The 24,409-nt window shown below is 45.2% G+C and overlaps 5 protein-coding genes across 7 annotated transcripts; 3 read left to right on the top strand and 2 right to left on the bottom strand.

The window, feature by feature from the left end:
- Window positions 1–109: 109 nt before the first annotated feature.
- On the top strand, window positions 110–5,220 carry LOC122623626. 3 transcript variants are annotated; one of them, XM_043802885.1, is made up of 7 exons: window positions 110–681; window positions 900–1,184; window positions 1,277–2,841; window positions 2,921–3,594; window positions 3,657–3,929; window positions 3,995–4,781; window positions 4,922–5,220. In XM_043802885.1, exons 1-7 carry the CDS (start codon window positions 375–377, stop codon window positions 5,030–5,032), a joined length of 4,002 nt encoding a protein of 1,333 aa, XP_043658820.1. In that variant the 5' UTR covers window positions 110–374; the 3' UTR covers window positions 5,033–5,220. The 3 variants fall into 3 exon arrangements, with proteins under 3 accessions (XP_043658820.1, XP_043658819.1, XP_043658821.1); XM_043802886.1 differs by having other exon boundaries at window positions 112–681; window positions 2,921–3,260; window positions 3,519–3,594; window positions 3,995–5,220; XM_043802884.1 differs by having other exon boundaries at window positions 111–681; window positions 3,995–5,220.
- A 200-nt stretch (window positions 5,221–5,420) lies between these two features.
- Window positions 5,421–7,822, bottom strand: LOC122623527. Its single transcript, XM_043802733.1, is given in 4 exon segments — window positions 5,421–6,265; window positions 6,342–6,997; window positions 7,337–7,746; window positions 7,748–7,822. Coding segments are annotated over 4 exon segments (1,818 nt in total). The 3' UTR covers window positions 5,421–5,588.
- A 224-nt stretch (window positions 7,823–8,046) lies between these two features.
- Window positions 8,047–15,088, bottom strand: LOC122624299 (voltage-dependent calcium channel gamma-5 subunit). The gene is made up of 5 exons (XM_043803792.1): window positions 15,032–15,088; window positions 13,731–13,906; window positions 9,981–10,076; window positions 8,355–8,495; window positions 8,047–8,276 (listed from the first exon to the last, which is right to left on the bottom strand). Exons 1-5 carry the CDS (start codon window positions 15,058–15,060, stop codon window positions 8,047–8,049), a joined length of 672 nt encoding a protein of 223 aa, XP_043659727.1. The 5' UTR covers window positions 15,061–15,088.
- LOC122623529 (sentrin-specific protease 8) lies at window positions 11,453–12,922 on the top strand. Its single transcript, XM_043802735.1, has 2 exons — window positions 11,453–12,040; window positions 12,409–12,922. Exons 1-2 carry the CDS (start codon window positions 11,559–11,561, stop codon window positions 12,797–12,799), a joined length of 873 nt encoding a protein of 290 aa, XP_043658670.1. The 5' UTR covers window positions 11,453–11,558; the 3' UTR covers window positions 12,800–12,922.
- Window positions 15,089–15,438: 350 nt separating the features above from the next.
- On the top strand, window positions 15,439–17,749 carry LOC122623528. The gene is made up of 3 exons (XM_043802734.1): window positions 15,439–15,618; window positions 15,806–16,856; window positions 17,435–17,749. Exons 1-3 carry the CDS (start codon window positions 15,552–15,554, stop codon window positions 17,622–17,624), a joined length of 1,308 nt encoding a protein of 435 aa, XP_043658669.1. The 5' UTR covers window positions 15,439–15,551; the 3' UTR covers window positions 17,625–17,749.
- Window positions 17,750–24,409: the final 6,660 nt, after the last annotated feature.

Raw genomic sequence — 24,409 nt, 5'->3', positions numbered from 1 at the left:
ATGAACAAATACTGATAGCAGAAAAGCTTTTGTTCTGAATATAATTTCTTAGAACTCAGTTGCCATATACTCGTATGTATTTACTTAACTTTAAAAGAGCACTCTACGCTACGCTCTACGACAATAAACACAGGCCGTGGAGGACCAACCCCCGTCGATCGACCCGACCTCCTCCCTTATTTCGCCCGTTCTCCAGGTGGCGGGGCAGGCCTCGTCGCACCTGTCACATTTCGCCGGTGGTGGTGGTGAGTGGTGAGTGTCTAGCGCTCGTCTCACCTGGAAACTTCAGTTACTCGAACGCGGCGAATGCACGCGTTGGTCAGAAGGTCTATACGAACATACGCACGCCATCCGATCCTCCAGTCCCTGCCGGCATGAAGATCCGCCAGCTGCCGGCGAGCACGACCACGGTATCGTTCCGGGCGAAGCAGCGGGATGTGGGCGGCATCGGAATGCCCTGCGAGCGGGAGCGGAAGCATGAGGCCGCCAAGCGGGAGCGGGAGGAGCAGCTGAAGCGGGATCATGCCACAGCGGCTGCGGCAGCGGCGGCACAGCGAGTGCGCCAGCATAATCGCAGGATCAGCGCCGAGGGCGATCCCGCCAAGCGGAGGATGCCGCAGTCCAAGGAGCGACTCCAGGCAGCCGGACTGGGCAGACCCGGATCGGCGAATGTAACTGGAGGTGGGCCTTTAGTAGTTGTTTTTTCATTATTACTATTATTATTACTATAAGTAGAAAGAAACAAAGTTTTACTTTGACTACAACATTCAAATGCATAAAACTACACATAAACAATAAAGCCAAACAAAAACTTGCAAGATAATCATAAAAACTAAAATGCTCAGTACAATAACCCCTTACGATCTTAATATTCATTGGTAATCACAATTCCCTTTCAGTCTCGCGGGGATCATCATACGCGGCGGGCGTGGGAGCAGTCGGATCTCGCACAGGAAGACCTCCCAGAAAGCACGTGCCTCCGCCTCAGGAGCGGATTGAGGAGCAGGACGACTCCGATGCCAGGGCCGAGCGGCTGAGGCAACAGCTGGAGGAGCTGGCCGCGATGTCGGAGCAGGAGTTCGAGGTGAAGTTCCGCCAGTGGCTGGACCAGGAGGGGATTGCCCGGGAGATGCACTCGCACCTGCGGGTGGAGCTCATCCACTGCTTCAATAACACGGCTCTCGGTGGGTTTGCCAATCTTAGTAATTGCCAATGATATATTAATCTTCAAAGATCATTTATGAACGCCATCTAACCACATGTCCACCTCTTCCAGGCCAGCTCTTGAGCAAAGCCGCTGGCGTCCAGATGGCCCACTCCCACGCCCTGCTCCTCTCGCCACTGGCGATGGTGCTCCACACGCTGGTGGCGGAGTTCCTGCACTCCCAGAACTGCCACTTCACACTGTCGGTCTTCTGCAGCGAGACGCCGCATCGCAGCAAGCTGCCCGACTTCAGGAGTCGGCCGGAGTTCCGATTCCAGCCGGACGAACTGCAGAAGGTCGTGGCCGCCATCCTCGGAGAGGAGGGGGCGTTGGCCGATCCGGAATTTGGACAGCTGGCGGAGGCCCACTACGAGGAGGATCTGGCTGGGCAGACGCAGTGCTTGCTGATGGCTGTAATGCGAACGCTGGTGGAGATCAGGAGGACTGTGCTCGAGCAGGAGGTGGAACAGCCGGTTCCTGTGTCGCTGCAAGACACCGGCTGTCAGACGGAGCCCTCCGCCTGCGTGGAAGCTCGTCCCGAGGTGGACACCACTGGTCTGTATCAGGCGGAGGAGCACGAGCTGATTCTGGGCGCAGATGGGCGGAGTGTCTTTGTGGGCGGTCGTGTCTCGCAATCTCTGCATTCCGTGGAGCAGCAGCTGAATCAGTTGATGAAGAACCTCCGCCATTTGGCCAAGTCCTGTGCCCCACCCGTCGAGGTGATATCCTCGGCCAAATTCGAGGACCTATTGAAGAGGGAGCTGCGCGAAAGGGAGCGTCTTCTGAAGGCTGGCCAAGCCTTCAATCCCGCCCAGACGATCATCAAAATAGCCACCGGGGACAGGGAAGAGGAGCAGGAGGTCACCAGTGGCAGGCACCAGGAAGATGTCGTCCACTCCGACTTGGGACCCATTCAAGTGCCAGCCCTGGACGTGGCCATTCCTCAGCTGCCCCGTCTTCACACTGAACAACTGGCCAGCCTGGCCGTGATCCGGCAGTCCCTCGACATGGTCCAGAAAAAGAGCCGTCAGCCGCAGGGCCGGATGTACGTGTCCATGGAGCGATTGGAGACCCTGATGGGGGACGTGTGCGGCTGTGTGCAGTTGCTCGGTAACGTGCTGAATCTTTCCATGGAGCAGGAGCACTCTGTGGGCATGCACAAGGGCTTCAAGTTGGGCTACCGCGAGGGCTTTGCCCACGGTCACTTCATGGGCCTGCAGGAGGGCCAGAAACTGGAGCAGCTGGAGGAGAAGAAGCGGCAAAGGGAAAGGCGGCCGCCGGAAAAGAGGGAAACCTCCGTCCAAACGGAGAGCACGGTACCCACTGCAAGTAGAGCCACCCAAACATCGAGGAGGTCGGCGCACAGGGAAAGTGTCATCACCCAGACGGAGCAAAAGCTCCTGAAGGATGCTGGGAATCAGGCCAGTTTAAGCAAGGAATCCTCGCCGAAGTCCTACGAGCAGTGGATCCACGAGATGCTGCACAGCTCCAGTGGCCAGGTGTTCCTCGAGCGGGTGGAGCTCTCCTTGAACAAGGCGCTGGAGCTGCAGAAGGAGCGCCTGGACGAACTCTTCCAGGTGAAGCTGCGACACCAGGCCGAGATGCTCCGGCTCGGCAGGCGGCAGAACTCCTGGCGGGTGAGTCTCGCGAGGATTACAATCCACTATCAAACAAAACGTTGCAGATGAACCTTAAACCATTTATCACGAATTACAGACGCTGTGCAAGCGCGTGGAGCGGGACTCGCAATCTTCGGCGGAGGCGCGCGACCTGGTGCAGAAGATTTTCCGGCTGCTGGAGCACTACGAGTCACACCACCAGCAGCTGGCGGAGAAGATCCAGCAGACGGAGCTGGCGGCGGAGCAGGCGGCTCGCATCATGCCCATGTGGGCGGATGGAGCTGGTGGGGGCTCCGCACCTGGCAACTGGAACACGGCGATGTCGCCCACGCCCATTTCCAGTGGCATCTGCACTCCGGCTCCAGCTCCGGCTCCAGCTCCGGCACCGGCTCCGGCTCAGCATGCCGTTGATGGGGTGCTTCCTGTCAAGGATGCAGGTAAGCCCCATGTGGAACAGCACACATATCCTGGCCTGGCACTGTTGGCACTGGCTCCGCCAGTTGGAGTTCCAGTTGCAGGCGCCTTCGTGCCTGTGCCTGTGCCGCCACGACTTTCTGCCCACTTCCTCGGGGACACAGAACACCCTGTTGCTCTGGTCCCAGTGGCACGGATCTACGGTGATCCCCCGAAACAAGCGAGCAGACCTGTTCCCCCGAGTAGTGTTCCTGCAGAAACTGACATTGTACATCCTGCAGCCGGCGATACCAACGTTTCCACATCCCGAACAGGCCCCGCATCCAGGGATCTGCATCCAGCTGAAAATAGAACCCAGTGAGTTTTCATTTTCCAAATCTTTTAGCCCGTGTTTGGTCATATCTGTGTGCTGCTTCCAGAGATCCTGCTACTTTATCTGTGCCTGCTCCTCGGGACCCGTCACCACCTGCGCCCAGTGTTCTGCCCTCCAATGCATCACTGCCACTTCCGCCATCTGATGAAACGGCAGCTCCCCCAGCACCTTCTCAATCTTCTATTCCTCCGAAGCCCTCAATGCACTCGGTGGCCACCAACACGATAACACCCCTGCCTCCAAGAGTAACACCTCTGAAACCGTCCAAAAGCAAATTCCCAGAAGGACCGAGCTTCGAGGAGGCTCTACTGAGTGCCAAGTGAGTTGTAATAGTTATCTAAATAATACAACAAAATATTGTATTAATGTTTTCATTTCCTTCAGAAGCCGCATGCTGCAGTTGGAGCAGGAGAGCGATCTGCTGGAGCACAGTTTCCTCAGCTACCTGGAGAAGACCAAGTCGAAGACAACCGCCCACAAGTGCCAGGAGGATGCCTCGAAGACCCGGAGGATCCGCGCCAGCTGCCTAAGGGAACGAGAGCAGATGCATCGCACCATGGACGGCTTCCGAGATTGGCATCGACGTGTTCGCAAGGAGGATGCAGCTAGTCTGGCCCAACTGGAGGAACTGCACAGCCAGGGAGCTATACCCGGTGGCATCTTGGACTCCAAGGGATCGTCGCCGCTGTGGCTATCGGAACTGGACGAGGGCCACGAACAGGACAGCTATCCCTTTACGAATGCCATCACCGAAGCGAGGAACAAAGTGCTGGACAAGATAATGCCAGTCAGGAAGGAGGAGCAGAAGGAACAGAAGGAGAAGCAAGCCGTTCGGAAGAATTGGCTAGCAGACCTGCCATTGCAGATTCCTGAAGCAGTGAATCCGATCAAGCCGCCGAAAGTGGACCGTCTGCCAACCAATACGGCGCCCGATGTAAGCAGCAATGGTGAGATGAACGTGCTCCTCCAACGGGCCAAAGACGCCCTCGGCCTGCGAGCACCGATACCACTGCTGGACAGCAGCAGCAGCAGTTCCAGCATCGAGTTGCCCTCCATGGCGGCCGGCAGATCGCACAGCACAAAGTTCCAGCAATCCATGGCCAGGATGCAGATGCTCTTCGGCGGCGCAGAGGCAGTGAAACCAGCCGCGCCCGGGAAACCAGGGAGACCTGTAAGTGCACCCACCGCAGCATCGGCACCGGGACTGGGTGAGCACTTGGTGCTCCCGAAGCGGCCCCACACGGCGCCCACTCTGCACACAATCAGCGAAAACGAGCCAGCCCTTCATCATTTGGACGTCTCCACTTCCAGCTCTTCGCAGAGCACGTTGCCGGGAACGGGAAGATCGCCGGGCGAAGCTTTCGAGGATTTGGTCACGAGCGCCGTGGCGGATGGGGGTCGACGGCGAAAGGCGGAATCTAGCACGGAGGTTTCTTACAGCCAGGCGTTCTGGAAGCGCATAAACCTGTGAAACAACCTGATAAATATGTGAAAATTGATCACATTCCAAATGGGGTTGCATAGGTGACCAAAACTCATCCTATAGAGTCCGTATCCGTATGTTTGTTTGTTGTGTATCTCATAATCGACATTAAATTGTATCATTAGAATTACTGTCAATAGTTGAAACCATTTTTTTTAAGCAATATCCTTAACAGCACTTGTAAGGATAAGATATCAATAAAACTCGTGTTTTTTTTTGGCCAAAATTGTGCGCATTTATTAATTTTAAAGACCTATTTCGAATTTGACTACTGATTTCACTTGTGTATATTTTTGATAGAACTTTTGTGGCCTAATTGTGCGCTTAGTTTATCAATTTGTTAGGACCTGCTGGGACCATCTATATATTGTATATAATCTTCAAATAGTTTACTTTTGCAATAGACATATATTTATACTTTTGTCACCTTACTTCCGAAAAAAAATGCTAGCTCTTCGTTTCTTTGGCATTGTTGATTACGAGTATGTGGGTATCTTAGACGGCGGTGCCATTGATGAGGTCGTAGGGATCCCTCACCTGGCCCATACCAAACAGACTGGCATGGGATCGTCGTCGCTCCCGCTCGATCTCGTCCAGGTCGAAGGCATCGCTCACGAAACTGGACCTACGCTGCTGATCGTCGAATGCGTAGCCGCGCTGGAATTTCGGTGGTCCGGAGACCGGAGCCGATGCCGATGGCCCAGGTGCTCCACTAGCCGCCGTTGGCAGCTGCGGAGCTGGGTAAATGGGCTGCGGATGCTGTTGATAGCCATTCGAGTAGTTCGACGGCGACGAGGGAATCGCCGTGGGCCACTGCACCTGACTTGGGGTCTTGGGCGCCACCACCTGGGGCAACGTCAACGTGGAGGACACGAAGCGGTTCTGGGGCTGGTTCAGCATCAGCTGGGAGAACCTCTGCTGACTGGAGTCCAATGGAAAGCCCTGGGAGGCCAGCGAATCGGACGACTGCCGCAGGAAGCAGCGCGGCAAGGTGCGACTCTGGCCAAGATCAGCCGGCTGTGGCAGCGACATTCGCACGCCCGGATACCCACCCGCTGCCGGGAAACTGAGATCCGTGTGCAGGGACAGGTTCGAGTTCAGTCTGCGCAGCGGCTTTCCCATGGAGTCCACGCACATGGACGTGCGACGCGGCACCACCAATTGGGCGTGGTCTGGAATGCAAATGATGTCTTAACGATATGTTTTCTTGCAGCACTAACTCATTGAACTAAAACAATAAAACCTCACCTCCCACCACATAGAGATGATCCTCCTCCATGCGGTTGAACTGCCTGAAACCGTGATCATCGCCATCCGCGTCATCGTCGTCATCGCGATGCGAAACGTCCGGGGCCTCCTCCCGCTTGGCCTGGTCCTCCTGCTCCTGCTCCTCCTCCTCCGCCTCATCCCCGCCACTGATGTAGTAGATGTTCTTTGGCTTGCTGCGCATTCCAGCTCGGCGACAGAACTCCTGGAAGAGCTCGTCCTTGGTCTTCCGGAGGCCCCGCTTCAGGCCACAAAGGCGCGACTGATCCTCGAACTGCGAGTGGGGATTGTTTTGGGTGGGGGGATTGTTGGAGATCTTCGTGTTCGTGTTGGTGGCCATGTTCCGCTGCTGCTTCCGTTTCATTTGGGCGGAGGGCGGCGCTGCAGCCGAAGTTGCAGCTGGATATATTTCCGTAGCGGTAGAGATGGATCGTGTGAGTGGAAATTCCTGAGGCAGGTCGGCGAAGAGGGCGGGCGCAGGCAGTGGGTTGGCAACGGAGGGGGCAGGGGGAGCTGGCAGTGGGGCAGGAACGTGGGTGGAGGACACGTACGTATCCGTGCAGAGCTCATTCAGCGACTTGGCGAAGCTGCGCGAGTGCAGATTACACTTGGACACAGCTGGCTTTTCGAAGTAAAAACTGAAAAAAACGATTCAATAGTTTAATAATGGCTTTAAGAAAAAAAACATATATTTATAATATTTTAAAACAGAATTGGTAACTAATGGTCTTTGCGCAACGTTCATACGGACGGACAGATGGACGGACGGACGGACGGACAGACAGTCGGACGAACATCTCCAGATCTGCTAGGTTCTTCATGAAACTTGTGTGCAATCTCAAAAACAGTCGCTAAAACAGTAGCATTTAGTCAAGTAATGGGTATCTGGTAGTCGAAGCACCCAGCTATCGGGTTCTCTCCTTTTTGTAATATAACAAAGTATATAAAATATACTATATAAAGTGCTAATTCCTTACCGCCTATCCAGGTCATTATGCAGATAGAGATTTAAATTCGATCCGGCATTCGGATGCTTGCGACATGCTCCTGGAAGGGTTTGCGTCTGTCCGGGATGGCCAATCTGGCCGGGAATTCCAGGGTGTCCACGTCCCGCATCGTGGACCTGGTGGAGTCGGGAATTTCCACTCCTCAGGATTCCGTGCGGTGGCTGTGCCGCCGGCTGCGGGTTGTGCGGCGGATGGTGACCCAGTACCTGGTGACCCTGACCCGCACTACTAAGTCCTTCCTGGCTGGCTGTGGTGGTGCCGGGCTGCTTGTACCGCTTGTAGGAATCACTCAACGGATGCTGGCCCTCCTTGAACTTGGCGTGGATGTTCGCCACACTAAAGCAGGGCAAGCGCTGGAGGGAAATGTACATATGGAAAAAAGAGCATGTGAATCACACAGAGAGCGCAGGAGAAGATGCAGCTAATCCCGGAGGACTCATCCGGCGTCGCTTGCATTTAAGCTGAAAGGTTTCTGCAGTCGAGCGCGAGAATTACGAGTCACGAGGTGGGCTCTTACTAAGGGCAAAGATGATTGTCACAAGCGCCACTTTAAAAGGGAGCCATTGACAAAATGCTTAACTATGAAATAAAATTATATAAAATATAAATAACATGAAAGTACTTTTACAGTAAAAACAACCTTTATGAACCTGATAGTTATTGGATTCCTACAGCTTAGCTCAAGTACTCACACTGTAGTAGCTGACCTCCTGCAAGTTGATGAAGAGGAATATGTTCAGGACCCCAACGAACTCCGTGACAATGAATCCAAAGACGAAGAGGAAGAAGCTCTGCCCATAGGAGACCTTGATGAGGGCTGGTTGAAGGGTGGACCGGGGCCTCAACTTCGAGCCGATTTCCGCCTTCAGGATTGATATATAGGCAATCAATCCTATCAGCATCACCAGCCCTACAGGAGATAATGCCGCCATTTCGGTTTCAAATAGTATTATTATTATTTTTTTAAATTGGAATCTAACAAACTCACCGCTGACAATGAAGAGAATTCCCGCGCTGAAGTAATACAGGTTGTTCTGATGCGAGCACGTGGGGATTAGGAAAACTATGAAGCTGATCACCAGAAATACACCAGCAGCCAGGAAAATAGGACACGACTTGGTGACCGTATCTGTAAAAATAAATGTTATAAGGTTGAAGTAAACATATATCTAAATATGACCACTTATAATCTTCAACACCTCTTTCTGCTAACATATACTTTGAAAATTCCATGCATTACATTTTTATTTATTTATTTATTTATATTTTATTTTCAATAGTGTTTTTTAATAATTTTAAACATTGTCCCCATGTTTTTCGTTCCTTTTACTACAAGAAACTCCACTATAGTCTGGCCTATGCTTCTGACTTTTCAACTTTGCGTCCTTCTTTGTTTTCACTTTGACCTGTCAGCGAGTGAGAAAATATCCTGCGGCTAAACAAAAACACGTAGAGGCAAAGACAGGACTTGCGAAAAAAGCCGCACTCACACTCACAACATCCATTTTTGGCCGACTGTTTAATAGTTTTATTTTCGAAATTGTCACCCGAGGCCAGTTTGAAATTAGTTCTGACCGCTGGAACAAAACAAAATTAATGGGAATGTTTCAAATCGATGGCCAATTGTGTGAAAATTAATGGAATTTCAACCGGCCGTGGATATTGGTATTTTCGGCAGAGGGCGGTTGGCAGTTTAATGTGTTTTTGGGCTAGTTCATACTCGTATGTGAAAATCTTATAATGGATATTGAAAATGTTCAGCTATTGTCATCGCCTGAGTCCAATTACACACTACTTCCTGTTCTCGGCAAGACCACAAATCACAGGGACAAAAGTTTGCCGATGGAGGCCAAAGGCTTTTAATTAAAATTCATCCAACTAAAGTTGTATTATGTGCATGTGCGTTTGTGGGCCAACTAACAACAATAAATCAATTTCGATTTGGCCCAGTCATTCGAGGGAAAGGAAGTGAGCGGGGGGAATGGGGAAGGCATTCACCTGGTTAACTGCCAAATGCCGAATGCCAGTTAAGCCCATTAAGGCTTAGTTGGGTATTTAAACGCGTCAGTAAAGATGGACTCATCAAGCGAACAGCCTTATAATTGCAATTGTACACGACGCAACTACCGGCACAAATAAGCTGAGAAATCAAAAACCACTGTGGCTTTATTATGAAGCGGCCTTGTTATTTCTGTTAGTTCTCCCAATTATCGGGATACGCGAATCCAACTAAAAATCGCACGTAACATGACACTGTGTGCAAAAATTTGGTTGGCTCTTTTTAATTATCTCGACTCTAACCGAAAACCAAATATAAAATTCATTCAAAACCGCTATAGTCGAGTGCCGCGACTATTAGATACCCCGCACTCAATTAATTAAGCAGCAACATGTTCCAATTCCTTATACGGACGGACGGACGGACGGACATAGCTAGATCGACTTCTTTAGTGATCTTCTTCTTGGTCTTCTTCTAGGGTCTTCTTCTTTATAGGGTCGGAAAAACATTATTTTACCTATTACATACTTTTAACAAATCTAAAAAAAGCCTCTATGGCACCAGTCACGGGCATACGAATACCAAATAATTCTTGGATGATACTTTGCTACTTACAGGGTATTGCCGCAGTTGAGTCGTGCGGATCCGGCTGGTAGCCCTCATTGGAAAAGTAGTCAATCTTAACGCAGTTGTACGATTCAGCGTCCAGGCCTAAAAACAAACAGTAATGTAATATGATTAATATAAAATCTTCCAAGGGAGTACTTTTTAATGGGCTTTCTCAACATATTTATCGACAAAAAAACAAGTTGCAAGGGCGAGTGTTTGTATTCTTGTTAAATGAAAAGAAGCTCAACTTGCCAGTGTTGCAAAGTTGTAGTCAGAAAAAATAGTTTACTTCCTTTGCCGGAAAATCTGGCTCTGTTAACACTAACAAAGTTATGATTCTTGTTAACAAATGGATCTATCTAAAAGTAATTGTATCACCACTAAAAGTTCGATTATCGGTTGCAAGCGATTTGTTGTATAGCAAACTAGCGAAATCCTTTGCAGACACAGATTATACATAAATGCAGTTTTGAGCACAAGGTAAAGTTAAATTGTTGGATATGAAACCGCATTAGCTTTGACAGCGCTTCAAAATTTGTCTAAACAAAGAGAAATGTCGTTATTATGAGCGGGATATGTGCTTGGGAAATTTGACCCCTTTTTCTGGCTAAAACCCATTTTCTGAAAGTCGGAATAGTACAATAATATTAAGTGTACGCATTCATAATTGACCAATCTTTAGTGCTGCATACTAGAAATTTTAATAGATGGCACCACAACAAAGAAATCAGCTGTTGAGAACAGCTGTTGCTCGTACAAAAAACAACTATCTGCTATGTAAGTTTTTCCTCCTTTACAAAAGTTATAATATGTTTGGAACCAAAGCGTTAATTCCCATTCTGTAAAAAGTATTTGAATCAGTGGGCTTCCTATTAAGTGTTTGCCACCTTAAATAGAAAAAAATCTAGTGCTGTACCCGTAATTTAGTAAAAATGTAAGTTGCCATACAAAAGCATTTTTGTTGATATTGACTTAACTTTGAAAAGAGATTTAAAGTGAGTCCAGCAGATTCCACCAATGAAATATACCTCATGCTGTAGCTTAGTTAATTCTTGTTCAGATTATTGTAATTTAAAGATACTTTTATTCCGATTTTTAGAGAAATTATAGACTTTAGACTTAACCCTACTTTTCCAAATCACGAAATCAGCTGTTTTTGCTAAGATAAGAAAAAGCATGCAAAATTAGAGAAAAGCTTTATGAAAATAAATAAAACAGTTTTTGAGGTACGTATAGATACGGTCTTGTGCAAATTAATGCAAAAAAAAAACTAAATATTTTGTTACCATTAAAGATATGGACTAGTGTAACCCAATACAAAAAACCCAATCTAACTATCTCTTCCCGTTCTGGAGTTATTAATTTAGGCCAGAAAAAGTGGTCAAATTTCCCATAGTGCATGGGACGTCCCCTTTTATTTTGTACTCTTTGAAATAGAATTTGAGCTACATAAGAATGTATGTACATATTTACTATGTGTAACACGTAGCACTCGTTGGTAAACCATTCCAAACTTAAATGTACATACACTAGTCGAAAAATAAATAAAAATATACCACATTGCCGAGGATTGTCCAAGTCAGAATGCTGGTGGCCAATAAGCTGCTTAGAACTAAGAACCAGGAGCCGCTCCAGGACAAGAAGCCCAGAGTGAAGGCCAAGCCAAAGGGAAAGGGCAAGGCCAAGAGCAATGGCAAGAACAGGAACAGGATCAGGGACTCCGAAACGAGCACCTCGTTGGCACTGGAGCGGGGCAGCGGGGATGGACCGCATCAGGCGGTGCAGCCCAGTCTGGTGGCGCTGCACTTCATGGACATCTCGCTGCGCCACGCGGATGTCCAGCTGCTCCAGTCCGCTCACGAGGGCATCAACGAGCGGCTGGTGGCCTTCTACTACGCCTACCTCCAGCACCGCCGGTACCGCTCCGAGTCGGATCTGCACTTCCTGAATCCTGCCCTGGCCGCCCGACTGCGCCACATGAGCATGCGGCAGCTGTGGGCCATGGTGCGCGAGCGCCGCCTCAACGAGAAACAGTTCATCTTGGTGCCGCTCTCCACCCACCCGAGGTAGGTTACTTCGTTTTGCATGCACAAGCCTAGTTTTGAGCTCATGGATCTTGACATACGGACATACGGGCATACGGACATACGGACGGACAGATAGACGGACTTGTCCAGATCGACTCGGCTAGAAGACTCAAGAATACATGGGGTCAGAAGCACTTCCTTCTGCCTATTACATACCTTTGAGAGAATTCTTCTAACTGCTATACAAAATGTACCCCAGATAAGCCCTAACCCATAAAAACTAATAATTAAATCAAACTATTCGTTTTAGCTGTACCTTAACCCACATTTGCTGCGCACTACCTCAGCGTTTATATATTACAAAACATTGAATGGCATTGACAACCACTTTGACCTTAACTCCCCAGACCCCACGGACACTGGTCTCTACTGGTGGTTTCGCGGCCGGACAGCAAGGTCTACCACTACGATTCGTTGGACAACTGCCACTCGCTGTTGGCCGCCTCGGTGTCGGAAACTCTACGAGCGCCCCTCGAAGCCTGGAAGTTCGCCCTGGTCACGGGTCGCTGCCTCCAGCAGGAGCGCCAAGCTGCTGGCAAGGATGGCGCCAGTCGCGACCCCGCCTCCGGCATCCACCTGATGTGCATGACCGATCACGTGGCGGACTATGTGGCCCGGTGTGGATACGCCACCAGTTCGCTGCTCATCGCCGTGGACCAAATCGCAGCAATGCGCACCCACCTGCTGGAGCTGATCCTGTCGCTCGGCGGCAACCTGCCCTCCAAGAGGGGCCACTAAAAGGGGCCTCCAAGAGGGGAGCCTCTCCAAGCCCACGTGGCCCCACGTTCGTTTGCTTTCCATTTGTTGACGACGCATAGGAAAATCAACAAAAATATCGAAAAATAAACCAATGCAAACAAACATTCTGGAGTGTTAGTACTTTTTTGTTATTCCAAAAAGTGCACGTATTACTTTTTGATTGGTTCTTGCTTCATACATAAGTCACCTATAAATTCTTATAAAATGGCAAAATCAATACTGCTAATTACTGTAATTGTACTAATAAGTGCTTGATTATTTGTCGAAAATATTAATTGTATTCCAATTAGCTTAAGGTTTTTAATTCGAAAAAACAAATATTATTTGATAAGCTTGCTTAAGAAACGATAAAATTTAAATTGATTTGGGTTGTGAATTTAAAATGATGGTTGCCAGCGAAGTACGTAAATGGTCTTAGTGTTGTGAATAATTACAAATATTTTCACCCGTCGATTTAAGTCATAAAGGTAATTATTATTTTCCAGCTGCATAGCATTGCAGGCAGCCATTGCAAACACGCCCACAATTCCTCCGATCCGATTAATCTTCACCGGAAAATACAATAAAAGGGACAGCTGTCAGTGGGGGCCTTAATTAAGTGACTGACTGACTGATTGATTGGCTGACCACCCGCCTGACTGCAGTTTAATTTGGTCAAATCCGGAGCCCTCAGGCTGCCACTGCCACTGCCACAGCCGCTGACCCGCAGTTATTAAAGCCGAATAAGCCCAAAGGTCATTGTTCCTCGTTGGGGCGGCAAAGAGAGCAGCACCTGGCCAAATAAAAGAACACAACGACGCCACCAGTCTGGACTGGTCACTGGTCCCATGCATGTCATATTTGTCTTCATTTGCTGGTGGCGCAGAAGCTGTCGAGTAATGTGGCTGTGGCTGCACAGCGACTAACTCACCTGGCAGAGTGGTGCACAATATCCAGAGACTGGACTTAGTGTACTTGGTGATGTAGGCGCCATCGTCCAGGGCCTTGAAGTTGGCCGTCCCATTGTAGTTGGCATTGGGCAGCTTCTCCTCCGTAAAGAGCCACTGGGGTCCTGCCAGAGCGGCGATGACAATGGCCACCGAAATACTGCAAAAAACGAGCGGACCGCAAATCAGACACCATTCGAAATGGCAGTTCCATAAAGAAGAAGCGATTAAATAAACGAACATCTAAGACTAGGTTCCATTTCCCTCTTTAATAATGTTTATATAACGCCAGCAATCCATTTAATTTTCACTTGGGAACCACAGTGTTTTGTAGTGCATTTGGGGAGCAGGGAGTGTTGCATTCTCTAAATCAAAATCGATGTGGGCGCTGAGTTGGGTGGACAGGGTGTAATCAAGGGAAATGCCTATCCCAGGATCTCGGGGCTTTCCAAAAATTGTGTGGGGCTGCTGATTAAAAAATACTTCGACCTGTTTTGTGGTCGGGGACTGCCAAAAACCCAAAAACGAGGCCAAAAATCCGCAAAAACAAAAAGAACTTAATGTGTACGATGCTTCCCAGCCACCCACACACTCGCACACACACTCGCACACACACTTGCACACAAACACACACACACACGCAATGATATGCAAATAAATGTCGTCACCCAAAAACGAGGAGCGCAAATAAAATTGTTGGCGCTGAAAAATGTGCGAAAAAAGAAGCAGTGAAAATGCGAAAAAAGGTCAAAGGGTGGTGGGATTTTTTTTTTTTAGAGGTATCTTCAGCGCGTCGCCCAGGTATTCGTGAATACATTCATGAATGCACTCGAACGCCAATATTTGCGCTGTTTGGCACCAAGCGTAGTCAGAAGTGCTGAGATGGATTTTATGTGTTATTATAGTACTCAATATTGTTTTAAAAAATTGCCAATTGATTTATGCAACAGAAGTAGGCACCGAGAGTAGTCACAAGTGCTGAGATGGATTTTTTCTGTTATCATAGTACTCAATATTGTTTTCAAAAACTAACAATTGATTAATGCAACAAAAATAGGTGTTGGGCACAAGCAGCACTATTATTTAATCGAGTAAAGGGCATAATATTTGAACAGTTTTTTTAAATAGAATGTATATAAATGTTATCTCTGTCAGTTGGGATTATTTGGCTATTAATGATTTAAATTCTATTTGAAATTCTTACTAGTTCTGAGAAAACGCGTATTTCAACATCCCCTGACTGAGGATGATTGACCAAGCTATGCTTTTAATGCTTAACTCATACCTTTTAAGATATAAATTGGTAATTCCCATAAAGTCGAACTAAGAAGATAAGAGAAAGATGAACTGCTGCCATGCTGAGCAAATGTTTACGAAACTGTAGAATTGCTAGTTGGAATCGCAGGAGAAGAAAGTAACGAGTATCATGGTTGTCGCCTTTACCGTTCTCCCCTGTTTTCCTTACGATTATGGTTACCCCAAATAATATTTCAGCGAAACATGTTATCATATTTACAATGTATATTCAACATACAGATACGGGCTCTAGTGTCTCCAACCTTAATATTCTAGGCCAGGTAAAGCTCATTTTTAACATTCTTATTTAGAAAACTTAATCGGTAAGACGTAGAAAAGCATTGCAACTATCGATCACAGTTGGCCGATTCCTTTTCCTACGGCATCTGTCAAAACAGAGTGACTTGCGTTCTGAAAATTCCTTATTCAATCTGTTCATTGCGTGCAATTCCTACTTCTCTCGTGCAATTCCTCATTATTATTTCCGAAAAAATATTTAATCAATTAAAATGATGCAAAGCATGTTTTCGAATCGTTACAACAATAAGCGACGCGATTTTTACGAGCGTTACGAAGGTATGTTTTTTTTATAAATATGGAACGCACTACATCCAAAATATTATAGTAGTAGTAGTAGTCCTGTGACATTCCGCTCAGCAAAACAGCTCTCAAAAGTTGTTGATACAAGTAGTTGATAATTTCAGTCGTATCATAGTTGTTTATTATTCGGAACTTTCCTGATATACTCTGCATCTGCCTGTAGCTGCCAGGAAGCGTCATCCGAGTTTGCCCGAGTACGAGCGTCCGGTGGAGCCAACTGAGCTGAAGCTTTCCAACTTTTCGGTTAATCGCCGCCACTTCTCGTATCGTCAAGTGGCCAATCAGTCGCGAGAGCAGCTGGAGAACGACTCCTGGCTATCCAGTAATCGACTGCCCATTGTGGTGCGCCACAACATCGAGCTGCGCAACAACCAGCCTTTGATGTCCAGATACAACGCGGACGCGGCTACCCATGAGTTCAGCCATAACGGCAAGCCACGACGTGGTCGTCCTCCAACCGCCGCCACTGCAGCCAAATTAGCATCTGAATTCGCCCTTCAAGTCGGTGGCATTTCCCAAACGCCGACCGACAAAGATGAAGGCCAGTCAGGGGAGCAGTTGGATGTGCAGTCGATGGCCAAGATAGCGGACAAGGTTACGGACAAGATTGCGGACAAGATTGCGGATAAGAAGGCGAAGAATGTGGCGGACAAGATGATCGACAAGGTGGCGGACAGGAAGATGGATAAGATAGCGGATAAGATGGCGGATAAGATGGCGAACAATGGGACGGACAAGATGACCGAAAAGGTGGCGGACAAGAAGGCGGACAAGAAGGTGGACAAGAAGGTGGACAAAAAGGCGGACAAGAAGGCGGACCCAATGGAGGAGGACTCCGAGATCGCAGACCCCGTAAACATCAAAGTCGAAGGGGTCGAGCCAAATGAAGCGGTGCCACAGCCAAGTTCGACGACCAATACCAATACCAATCAGGGTTTTACCGCAAACTGGGACTTTTCTTCAACTTTAAGCGCTTTTCCCAACTCTGTGCCGAGCTTGGATTTTAACTGGGCCGAACACTTCAATGCCATATCAAACCAGTACTACAATCATATCATAAACTCCGCCCCGTTTTCGGGCCAGTTACAGTCGTTTAACCCAACACCTTTTCGCACACCCTTTCTTGGTGTTAACCCATTGATGATGGGTCCTCACCCGCCATTTCGGGTCTATACGTGCCCGATGGAGAGCTGCAAGCTAAACTTTGATTCGCGGTGAGTTTTTCAAGTTTATTAATATCTATATACCTACAAAGCTGCCAAAGAGCAATTTTCAAAATCAATGGTAACTATATTGCACTCAGTATTCAGTTTTATAGATAGTAAGTGTAGATACTTTAAGGTTTGCTCATAAGGAAGAAAAGAATATCCCGAATCCAGCGTTAGTTATACCCGTTACTCGTAGAGTAAAAGGGTATACTAGATTTGTTGAAAAGTATGTAACAGGCAGAAGGAAGCGTTTCCGATCATATAAAGTATATATATTCTTGATCAGGATCAATAGCCGAGTCGATTTGGCCATGTCCGTCTGTCCGTCCGACTGTCCGTCCGTATGAACGTCGAGATCTCAGGAACTACAAATACTCAGATAGTCGGGGAACTTGACTATAGCGTTCTCTCTTGTTTTAATAGTAACTTATAATAGGTTTAATTTGTGAGCGTCTTTTCTCGATAATCTTATGAAGTAGACTAGCAGAGCTAGAATTATTATTGAGATCGAAAATTGATATCCACGATCAACTTGAGTTCCAGAATACATTCCATTAATGTCGCCCATTCCTCCATCTCTTCAGGCGCGCCATGTACAAGCATCAACGCGAGACTGGTCACCACGCCTGGTCACACAACTGCAGCAAGTGTGGCCAGGTCTTCCGCACAGCGGGCTTCAAGCGCATGCACTCCTCTAATGCCTGTGAGCGCAACCTGAACAAGTTCAAAATCGCTAAACCGAATGAAACTAAGCCCAGAACAAAGCCGGAATAGGTCTGTCCTACCTCTCGCACTTACACGGCAAAAAAAAATTAATTCAACATCGTTTTTTTTTCATTGTAAAAGAAAAATTATTTGGGGTTCTTTTATAAAATACTAGAACACGAGAAACATGTGATAGGAACTTTGTCATAATGTCATAAATAAAGAACATAACAGCCAAAGTACAGATTTTCGTTCCGTGCACTTTCGTGCGAAGTAGTTTGCGAACAAATTAAGCCCACTTTGCAGTGATTTGTGTCGCTAACACAATTATTTGTCAAGCAACAAGGATGATGGAGCCGCATGGAGGTCTGAATGTCTTGGCTGCTCCTGTGACAAGGACGAGCTGCCATTTGCCAGTTGCCAGTTGCGAGGCACGTGAAACCAGCTTCCTTTCCCCAGTTTCTTTAAAAATGAATGGAAATGCTCGGAAATTGTGTGTGCGTCTCCTGCAGGAATTCAAGCTGCTGGCATTCGGCAGGCGGTTTCGCCACCAGGTTAAAGGATTCGACTATTTAGTTCCTTCCCTAATGGAATTTCGAGCATCTCCCTTTGCGAAAAATCGTAGACTTGCAGCACAAAGTGGTACACAAAGTGGAGAAATATATTAACTGGAACAAGTCTTATGTTTAAAGCAATAAACACAAACAAAACGTGGTTTCCCACTATGCCTTTGTTCATTTGGGGCATGCTAAAATCACGCACAAAGGTGAAAGCGGACAAATCCACAGGACAATCAAGGACCTTTATTAGCGATCACACTTCTCACAAACTCCGCTTTTCAGACTGGCAATTGATGAAAAACCGATATAAATGGTTTATTTAGTGTTTGCATTTTTAAATATCAAAAAGTTTTTTTATGGCCAGATAAACTAAAAGTTATAAATAAAGGGAAGCTATTTTCTGGAATGTAATTTCCAATTTCAAATAATCTTACCAAATAATGATTTCAATGATTAGATTGCTTTTTATACCCGTTACTCGTAGAGTAAAAGGGTATACTAGATTCGTTGAAAAGTATGTAACAGGCAGAAGGAAGCGTTTCCGACCATATAAAGTATATATATTCTTGATCAGGATCAATAGCCGAGTCGATCTGGCCATGTCCGTCTGTCCGTCCGTCTGTCCGTCCGTCTGTCCGTCCGTCTGTCCGTCCGTCTGTCCGTCTGTCTGTCCGTATGAACGTCGAGATCTCAGGAACTCTTAAAGCTAGAAAGTTGAGATTAGGCATGCACACTCCAGAGACATAGACGCAGCGCAAGTTTGTCGATTCATGTTGCCACGCCCACTCTAACGCCCACAAACCGCCCAAAACTGCCACGCCCACACTTTTCAAAAATGTTATGATATTTTTTCATTTTATTATTAGTCTTGTGAATTTCTATCGATTTGCAGAAAAACTTTTTGCCACGCCCACTCTAACGCCCACAAACCGGCCGAAACTGCCACGCCCACACTTTTCAAAAATGTTATGATATTTTTTCATTTTATTATTAGTCTTGTGAATTTCTATCGATTTGCAGAAAAACTTTTTGCCACGCCCACTCCAACGCCCACAAACCGGCCGAAACTGCCACGCCCACACTTTTCAAAAATGTTATGATATTTTTTCATTTTATTATTAGTCGTGTGAATTTCTATCGATTTGCAGAAAAACTTTTTGCCACGCCCACTCTAACGCCCACAAACCGAACGACACTGCCACGCCCACACTTTTGAATAATGTTATGATATTTGTTCAGTTTTGTGTTTCTTTTGTAAATTCCTATCGGTGTGCAAAAAATTTACGCCCACAAATCGCCCAATACTTTCACGCCCACAGTTTTGAAAAAAATGTGTTGTTGTAAATTTCTATTTGCCAAACTACTTTTTGCCATGCTCACTCTAACGCCCACAAGCCGCAAAAATGCCATGCCCATAAATAAGTAAATATTTAGTTATTATACCCGTTATACGTAGAGTAATTAGTTTGGATTATATAATTTGCTTTGCCAATTTCTATTGATATGCCGAAAATATTTTGGTTAAGTTCACTTAAACGCCCACAAATGACAATACCCTATTGAGATGTGTACGAAAAGGAAACTGTGCAGTAAATATCAATCGAGTGAAAAAACTTGGCTGAATCACTCCATCACATTACAGGTAGCATGTTCAATGACGTCAGAGATAGTCGATAACGTAATAGATCGGTGAAGCGACTTTCTGGCAGACGCTTACAATTCAAAACTGCATAAATGCTTCAATCGTCATTTACATACATAAATATATGTTTAGATATTATCTTATAATATAATTTCGATCAGAGCAATGGTAAATCGGAGTAAAATTTATCCTGCGCTGATCAATGTTCTAATAAATAAATGAAATCATATGTTGTTTTGCTTTTCTTTCCCACTTCTCAATAATTCAATATATATTGATCTAGTGTTGCAAAGAATTTTAGTGTTAAATCTCGCTCTTAGCTTCTCTTTCTTAGGGCGCTTTTTCACGTTTTTTACAAGTGCTGAAAAGAATTTTAGTGTTAAATCTCGCTCTCAGCTTCTCTCTCTCTTAGAGCGCTTTTCCACGATTTTTTCAAGTGCGTGGCAGGTGAATGTTAGAGAGAGAAGGATGTCTCTGTTGACACTTTGAAAATAGAAATTGATGCCCACTCTTTATAAAGAGAGAAACTCAGTTTTTGAACAAACATAATATTATGAATATGTGCCATTTTTTCTTTCTGACCTTTTATTTATCTTATTTTACTATAGTAAATTATATGTTTCTTGGTTCCTAGTTTCTTTTGGTAAGAGAAAAGTTAAATTCTATAAACTTAAAGTTTGTTTTTCTTATGAGCTGGCAGGCGCTATTAATCATATGTTATGGCTATTTGGCTTTTCTCAGGTACTCTTCAATAATTCAATATATATTGATCTAGTGTTAAATAGAATGAAATTTTAATAAGAGCATTGCTCTTAGAGAATGTTAAATCTAAATGGTAGAACTCGCTCTTAGCTTACGGTGCTTTCCCGCGCTTTTCTTGAAAAAGTAAATAGTAAAAGAAAAGAATAAAGAAGGGAGTCAGTCGAAGACTAAATTTTTGTATTACAACATCTATTTAGAGCCAAGTGCGATTTTTAATTGATTTTTCAAGCTCCTCACGTTTTCTTGCCAACCCATAAGTGTTAAGCTCAATTTTTAACGTAAAGTTTACATTTTTGAATAAAAAGTTGCATAAATTAACGTAAAATTTAAATTACAACGCGGTCGTGAGTGCTGTTGCTGCTTCGATTGACGTCGCTGCCGTTTGGCCCGCTGCTGTCTCGTCGCTGCGCTCATTGCTAAGTATCAAATTTGTATTGTTTTTTCTTCATCCTAATATCGCCCACGCTTTTCTACCCATATTAATATAAGAACTGAGCCTTTTTAAAGGCTTATTCTTATATTTTTATCCATATACGTATTCAGCGTATATAAACTTAATAGTACTAAAAGTTTAAGTCTTTTTAAAGACTTGCACTTTTAATACTATTAATACTAACTATAATATTATACTATATAATTATACTATATTGAAATAATAATAATTTAAGACTTAAGTCTTTTTAAAGACTTCTTAACTTATTATTATTTATTTTTTCACATTTAATCTTAATATATTCTATAAATTTTCCCATTAATAGAAATATAAGCATTTTTAAAAGCTTACTCTTATATTTTTATTCATATACGTACTCAGCGTATATAATCTTAATAGTACTAAAAGTTTAAGTCTTTTTAAAGACTTGCACTTATAATACTATTCATTTAGTTAGGTTGGTTCTAATAATAATAATTTAAGCTTAAGTCTTTATATAGACTTTTTCTTAACTTAATATTATTTCGCTTTTTTCACAGTTAATTTAAATCCATTATACAAATTCTATAAATTTATATAAATATAAGAATTATACTTTTTAAAAGAATAATTTATATATTTTTATACATACATATTTTATACATACATTTTTTACATATATTTTTATACATACATATTTTATACATACATTTTTACATATATTTTTATACATACATATTTTACATATTTATACGTATTTATTTAATAGTGCTGCAAGTGTTAGTCTTTATAAAGACTTATACTTCTAATACTATTAATTAAATTATATTGATATTTAAAATAATATTATAAGCTTGAGTCTTTTTAAATACTCATTCTTATAATATTATTTTTCTGTTAAGTATTGTTTCTGGGTTCAATAAATAATAAATTCGAAATATTTAATATATATATTTATAAATACTTTATTAAGTCGTGTATATAATTACTAGAAATGCCTCGCTTAAATAGACCCACTGCTTCTCAACGTGCAAGAACGCAATTGTTGAGAAATAGGATAAATAGGGAAAATGAAGGATATGCAGAGATGGAGAGAGTGGCAAACACAGTATCTCAGCGTAGGCGGAGGGAAGATTCCTTAGTCAGGAATGCAGAACAGGGCGTCAATACAGTGTCTCGAAGGTCTAGACGCTTGAATCGCTCTGTTCGTGCGATTGAGCAAGCGACTGACACTCAGTTTCGTTCTCAAAGGCGACTAGATCCTGCAATTCGCGTAGTTGAGCAAGCAGCCGATACTCGGCGCCGTTCTATAAGACGGCGAATCAGCGATAATCGAGCTGTCGAGCAGGTCCAAAACACTGCTGAGCATAGGGAAAGACGTTTGGATCCCGCTCTACGCGCAATTGAGCAAGCAGCCGATTCTCGACGTCGTTCTGAATGGCGACAAAATAGCGAGAATCGAGCTATGGAGCAGGTTCAAAATACTGCTGGCCATAGAGAAAGGCGCTTGGATCCTGCTCTAGGCGCAGCTGAACAAGCAGCCAATACTCGGCGCCGTTCTATAAGACGTTTGGATCTTGCTTTTCGCGAAATTGAGCAAGCAGCCGATACTCGACGTCGTTCTGAAAGGCGACAAAATAGCGAGAATCGAGCTGTGGAGCAGGTTCAAAATACTGCTGGCCATAGGGAAAGGCGCTTGGATCCTGCTCTAGGCGCAGCTGAACAAGCAGCCAATACTCGGCGCCGTTCTATAAGACGTTTGGATCTTGCTTTTCGCGAAATTGAGCAAGCAGCCGATACTCGACGTCGTTCTGAAAGGCGACAAAATAGCGAGAATCGAGCTGTGGAGCAGGTTCAAAATACTGCTGGCCATAGGGAAAGGCGCTTGGATCCTGCTATAGGCGCAGCTGAACAAGCAGCCAATACTCGGCGCCGTTCTATAAGACGTTTAGATCCTGCTTTTCGCGCAATTGAGCAAGCAGCCGATACTCGACGTCGTTCTGAAAGGCGACAAGATAGCGAGATTAGGTTTATGGAGCAGGAACAAAACACTGCCAACCATAGAAGAAGGCGCTTGGATATCGTGTATCGCGCGGGTGAGCAAGAAGCAAATACCCTGCGTCGAGCACTGGCAAGAGATACACAGGAACGCTTATTAGAAAGAGAGCGTGATAGGGCTAACAGAGCTAGGGATAGGGCCGGTAGGGATCGCAGGGTAGTCGAGCAGGCAAGAAATACACTTGCTCGACGAAGCGCACGATTAGCTGCTCGACAAGCAACTATCGATGCAATTAGAAATATAAGTCAAAGAGTTAGTCAGTATAGAAGCCTTAGTGCTAATAGGGAAGCAGAAAATCTTCGGAATGCACTTCGAAGTCAGGAGATTAGACTTGATATAGCTCAGGAAAATAGGACTATTAGAATCAGGCCTATTGAAATAGAAGCTCACATAGCTACATTCAATAAGAATGTTAAGCTTGGCCCAGATCAGATTTGCTTTTGTTGCAAAGGATTGTGGTTCCCCAAGCAAATAAGTAAGCTTTCTAGGTCCTATTTGGAAGAACATTGCGAGTTCAGGGAAGAGATATACCAAAATGCAAGACATCTTGCTTTTATTGGTAATCTTTTCAAGTTTTGCAAAACTTGTCATAGCAACATAAAAGCCGGCCGAAAGCCCAAAGGAGCCATTTCAAACGGCTTAGATTTCCCAGAAATTCATAACTCTTTGAGGGGTCTAACTCCCTTGGAAGAACGATTGATTTCACCTCGCCTTCCATTTATGATAATTAAATCAATAGGTCACGAGCGTCAAAGTGCTATTAAAGGAGCAGTTGTCAATGTCCCCATTCCGGTAAGCAATATCGTGACGTCTCTTCCACGAGCTTTCAATGAGGCTGAGGTAATACAGCTCCACCTCAAACGAAGAATGGAATATGGACATGATTTCATGGCAGAAACCATACGGCCTGCCAAAATTGCTGACGCTATTAGGTATTTAGTTAATACAGAGCTTTATAGAAAGCACAATGTGTCAGTTAACGAGCAGTGGATCTCTGACTTCACATCCGATACTGTTCCATTCGTAGCATCTCAAGCTGATGTAGCCTTTGTAGAGGGACAACTAGCCATCCAGCAGGAGGATGAAAACTCGGAGGCGCGTAATTCTGATCAGAATACAGAAGCCGAAGAACTAAATCCTGGAGGACAAGAAACTTTGCTTGAGAATAACCAGACACATACTGTAGGAATGACGAGAATTACAATAGCTCCAGGTGAGGGCCAAAAGCCTCTCGACGTAATTCTCGATGTGGATTCTGAAGAACTGGCATTCCCTAGCATATATGCTGGCATTAAAAGACCATCTTCAGAAAGTTACACAACTATAGTTAGATCAGAACTTAGAAATGTAGATAGACGAGGTTGTCGAACTGATAAGTTATTCTTCAATTATAAGAAGTTGGAATTAATAAAAATTCGA

Source organism: Drosophila teissieri, chromosome X, assembly GCF_016746235.2.
Source record: "Drosophila teissieri strain GT53w chromosome X, Prin_Dtei_1.1, whole genome shotgun sequence".
NCBI lineage: Eukaryota > Metazoa > Arthropoda > Insecta > Diptera > Drosophilidae > Drosophila > Drosophila teissieri.
This window is presented reverse-complemented; position numbering and strand designations above follow the sequence as displayed.